Here is a 5302-nt window from a genome sequence, read left to right as displayed (position 1 = left end):
GAGCGTGGCCGTTTTCGTGCGGGTGACACGTAAAAGCATCCACTACACTCTCTGAGTGGTTGGCGTAAGGAAGGGCATCCAGCTGTAGAAACTCTGCCAAATTAGATTGGAGCCTGGTGTTGCCATCCGGTTTCACCAGTCCTCAGTCAAATCGTCCAACCCATGCTAGCATGGAAAGCGGACGTTAAACGATGATGATGATGATGATATATAGTACTAGCAACCAAAATAATTACATTGCTTTTCTTTTCTATTTCTGTGGCAGAATGAATTTAGTAAATAATGCATCCCTACAGCCACCATGATTTGGAGTAGCATACTGGAATAGTGGCAGTCAAGAATGAGGAAAAGAGAGATGGCTACATCTACATTCATCCTGATTATATTTTTCAGATTATTTGCAGCAAACTGTCTCCAACTCTTAAGAATTAAGCGCATTGGGAGTTGACAGTTAAGTTCCTGCTAATGATGATAAATTAATTAAATATCAGATACTCCCCCACCTGCAGCCCTTTATTGAGACCAAAAGTCTAGTCTTATCTATATAAAAAGGCATGTCAGGTACTTGCTAGTAAGAGAATAACAGAAGGGGAAGGAGGTGATAACTAGAGTGAGGAATGAAGGGGTGGTCAAATATATTTAGATTATCAAATAAAAGGGGCATATGGTTGAAAAGAAAAAGAGACCAAAAACCTAAAATAACTGATAGCTTCTACTTACCTAGGTGATCTAATTTGTAGTAAATGTAAATGTTTGGAAAGCACAGTGACCAGATTAGGAATAGGCTTAAAAAAGTGTTTTCCTCGGTGTGAGCACGACTGTGTGGCTAAGAAATTTGCTTCCGAACCATGTGGTTTCAGGTTTAAGCTGATGGCACATGTCTTCTACAATAGCACCAGGCTGACCAAAGTCTTGAGTGGATCTGGTAAATGGAAACTAAAACAAGCCTAACATTTATGTGTATGTGTCTGTGTGTGTGTGTGTGTGTGTGTGTGTGTGTGTGTGTGTGTGTGTGTGTGTACATGGATGTGTGTGCCAGGGTCTTGGCATCACATGATGGTTGTAAATGAGCATCCCCATCATACAAGCAGTAATGTTTGTTTCTAGTCTTCCATGAATACATGTCTGGCAATGAGGAAATATTACCATGCTTGGAAACGGGTGAAGGTGGGTGACAAGAAGGGCATCCAGCCATAGAAAATCTATCTCAACAAATTCTGTTTGACCCATGCAAGCATGGAGAAGTGGGCATTAAATGGTGATCACACACTCAAAATAGTACTTATATTGATTATTTCTTGACATTTCAGATAATAGTTCATTTACATAGATAGTATGCCTGCCTCTCAAACTCAGCAAACCTCAAATGATCTAGTTAGAAAATAAATACTAGTTTCATTTTTCAAAAGGCATATTCTGTGTGAAGAAGGAAACCTATCAGAAAGACACCTTCCAAGAACAATAGAGTAACATACAAACATACACTCACATACAAACAAACAAACAGTCACTTACTGTTGCTTGGTTCAGGACAATAACATGAATGCCTCGGTTTTTATCAGGTTCTTCATCATGCAAAACCTTAAAGAAACAAAGAATAAAGAATCAAGTAGGGACATAATTAAAGAAGTAAAAATTCAATTACAATACAAAAAGCTGCTTCAAAATAAATTTCAAAACAGTCTGAATCAGAATCAGTTTTGAATTTGAAGTAGAGTTAGCAGCTGATTAATAACCCCATGACAATGGCTTTTTTTATCAGGCAATTAGGTTGCACTGATGGTAATCATCTTGGCCGAGATCAGCAATTAGCTCATGACCCCAGTGATAAAGTGGAAAGCAAAGTTGACCTTGGCAGAATTTGAACTCACAATGTAAAGATGGACAAAATGCTACTAACAATTCTGCCAGCTTGATGTCTTGCTGATTTATAATAATGATAAGGACAAAATGTGATGGTAAAGTAAGTTTCTGAGGAAAAATCTAGTAGTGAGATTCCAACAGAACAAAACTTTCTGGTTCTCAACAAACATGAGTGATTTGATAAGGACAACAACCAAAAGAACAATCTAGTTATTGATTATTATAGAAGAATGACAGAAATGATGTGATATTACTGCCAGGTGTTTAGAAGTGAATTCACAAACTTTACTAATATTAGTCATGATCAATATTACAACTGTTCCAAGAACTGTGGGCAGGAACCATTTTCTCTTCTTTGTCTTCTTCATTTTTTTTTTCTTTCTTTTGTAGTTAATTCATTTACTTACTTACTGGCACTCCATCGGTTATGATAACAAGAGTTTGAGTTGATCTGATGACTGGAACAGCCTGCTCATTGAAATCAATGGCTGGGCACACCACAAACATGCATACTCTTAACGTAATGTTCAGGGACATTTAGCATGACACAACATGACAAGGCTGGCTCTTTGCATTACAGATATGACTCGTTTTTGCCAGCTGAGTGGACTGGAGCAACATGAAATAAAGTGTCTTGCTCAAGGACACAATGTGCAGGCAGGAATCAAATTCATGACCTTACGATTGTGAGCTGAATACCCTAGCCACTAAAGAAAACATGCCATTGAAAAGCAAATTGTTAAAACTGTTACTAGAAATGAAATGGAACCTACCGCTGTCCCATCAACTGAGACACTAACCGCATCCTTACTGGATACTACTATCACAGAAAGAGTTCTTCCTAATTTCTCATTTTTAGACTGTTTATCATGGATGTCAGTGCTCACTCCAGCTGGAAAGAAAAGAGATGTCAGGTTAAATAAAAAGAGTAAAAACCATTGATCAAAAATATATCATCATCATTTTTATGTCCTTTTTTCCATGTTAGATTGGGAGTTCTGAACTTATTTTGAGGCAGTGTGCTATGGTCAAATGCCCTTCTTTATGCCAGCCCTTATTTTCAACTAATTTAAGTTTTCACACATCAAAAGTGAGAAAAATTTTGTTTATAGGAGGACAATAAAGTCATTACAGCTTAAGTGATGTTCATACAATGACATGCAGACAAACACACAAATATATGACAGATTTCCATTCTGTTTCTGTCTACCAAATTCACTCATAACACACTTGTCATGGGACTATAGTAGAAAACACTTCCCCAAGGTGTCACACAGTGGGACAGTACCTGAAAGCACACTGTTATAAAGTGAGCTTCTTAACCATGCATCCATACCTGCATTAACAACTCATGAAAAACTTCCATCTAAATAACTGTTCCAAAAACTACAAACTCCTGAATTTGCAAACCTGTCAAAGTCAATCTTAAAAATAATGGAAATATTGATTCCTTATACAGGCAAACCAGAAATATGTTGGGAGGGAACAGCTGCTTGATTTGTACCTTATTTTCTTAATCTTATTGACTCCAGAAGGGATAAATAGCATAAGTTGATTTCAGCAGAATTAAGAACTTAAAGATCTGTATCAAAAACCATAAAGCATTTTGTCCAGCATTATGATTCTTGAATAAAAGAAACAATAAAATGGTCCCATCAGCTCTACTGTTTAATGTACCAATTTCTGTTAAAACAAGCCTGTACATATTTTATAGACAGAAGTCAGCTAACAAAAAAATATATGTAACTTGAAATAGGGGTCTAAGAACAAGTTCTTTATAATCACAACACCAAATGTATTTTGATGCTTTACATGTATATTTCCATAAGTGGAACAGTTCTGCAAATTTGTACTTGTACAAGCAGTTTGGGTTCAGTTTCACTGTGGACCCTTTGGCAGGTTGTCATTTACTGATAGCCCTGGGCCGACCAAGGCTTTGTAAGCAGATTCGTTGGATGGAGGCTGTTGAGAAGAAAAGTATCTTGTTTTAACCATCATCCTTTAAATATTAAGAAGGCCTTGCAGATTTTTTGTGGTCCTAGATATTGTGATCATTTGTAGCATATGAATTAAGGATTTTGCATTCTCTCCCCAAGATACCAAGTTCAGCTTTACTTTGCTGCAGACAGGTTGGTATGTATACTGTTGCTCCAATAATAATAGGTATGAAACTGAACAGGTTTCATTAGCTTGCAATTCTTGCCACGATGTGTGTGTACTTGTGTAGACATGTGATGATTGTAAATGAGCATCATTGTCATACATGACTTAGAGAAGGAAAGGCAACACTCATGATTATTTACAAAACATCAGAGTGGTGGAAGGGAAGAAAACATCAAACCAGTCACTTGACTTGAGCACCTGCAATAGAGTTCGCTCAGAACCAAGGTGATGACATTAAACCAGACAATGGATCAAATTTACTCCAGAAGAGCAAGAATGCCCCTCTGACTGACTTCCACAGAATGAAATTGAACCCAAACACAACACAATTGTAAAATGAACTTTTTTAACCACACAGACAGTGACTGCATCTGTTTACATCAATTCACACTGTTTTAACCAATACTTTTGTTGTTGCATCACACATATATTGACGTATGTGAAGTCAATTTAATGATTTATTTCTTTAGTTTATACCATAGCTGTTGTTATTGATGCAGGCATGGTTGTTGTGTGGTTGAGAAGATTGCTTCTCAACCACATGGTTTTGGGTTCCATCCCATTGCATTGGTACACTAGGTAAGTGTCCATGAGGATAACATGGGGCCAACCGAAGCCTTGAGAGTGGATCTGGTAGAGTGAAACTGAAAGAAGCCGATTGTGTGTGTGTGTGCATATATATATATAAATACAGTGTACATTTAATCACATCAGAGAAATGTCCATAATAGGACATCTAACCCGCTTCTATTTTCTGAACCATGGTTTCAAGCTATTTTTAGCAAAATAAAATAATGTTGATAGCTGGCCTTGCAAAATATTATTTTATTTTGCTAAAAATAGCTTGAAACCATGGTTCGGAAAATAGATGATGTTTTTATTTTTCATTCTCTTTCAAAATTATCCCTAATGATGGTTTGGAATTTTGACTGCTCCTTCTAGCGGGTTAGATGTCCTATTATGGACATCTCTCTAATGTGTTTAAATGTACACAGTATTTATATGAATAATATATAGTCTATTGACAAGCTTTTTCTTCTCGCTAGACCACTGGTAGTAAATAGAATTTCTAAAAAATTTTTGCTACCCTGAGATTTATTAATAATGATAAAATGTTTTTTTTGGTTAATTTCTGGAAGAAAAAGGGCATTTTTTTTAGTATTTGCTGTCGATAAGAAAAACCGCACATGCGCAGTAGATATGAAAAATTATAACATATAAGCACGAGGCATGTTTCTATGTAGTGCCTCGTATTTATATGTTAATCTTGGCTTTT

At 36.4% G+C, this 5302-nt stretch overlaps 1 protein-coding gene across 1 annotated transcript in view; it reads right to left on the bottom strand.

The window, feature by feature from the left end:
* LOC106873095 (protein O-linked-mannose beta-1,2-N-acetylglucosaminyltransferase 1) overlaps positions 1-5302 on the bottom strand; it is a 154814-nt gene that overhangs the window by 59789 nt on the left and 89723 nt on the right. The window contains exons 4-5 of the mRNA XM_052974899.1: positions 2637-2755; positions 1490-1581 (exon numbers count right to left, since the gene is read on the bottom strand). Coding sequence (XP_052830859.1) covers positions 1490-1581; positions 2637-2755 — 211 coding nt within the window. The remainder of the gene's footprint in view (positions 1-1489; positions 1582-2636; positions 2756-5302) is intronic.

This window comes from Octopus bimaculoides, chromosome 19, assembly GCF_001194135.2.
Source record: "Octopus bimaculoides isolate UCB-OBI-ISO-001 chromosome 19, ASM119413v2, whole genome shotgun sequence".
NCBI classification, from domain to species: Eukaryota; Metazoa; Mollusca; class Cephalopoda; order Octopoda; family Octopodidae; genus Octopus; species Octopus bimaculoides.
The sequence above is the reverse complement of the archived record's forward strand: the minus strand, read 5'-3'. Positions and strand labels throughout refer to the sequence as shown.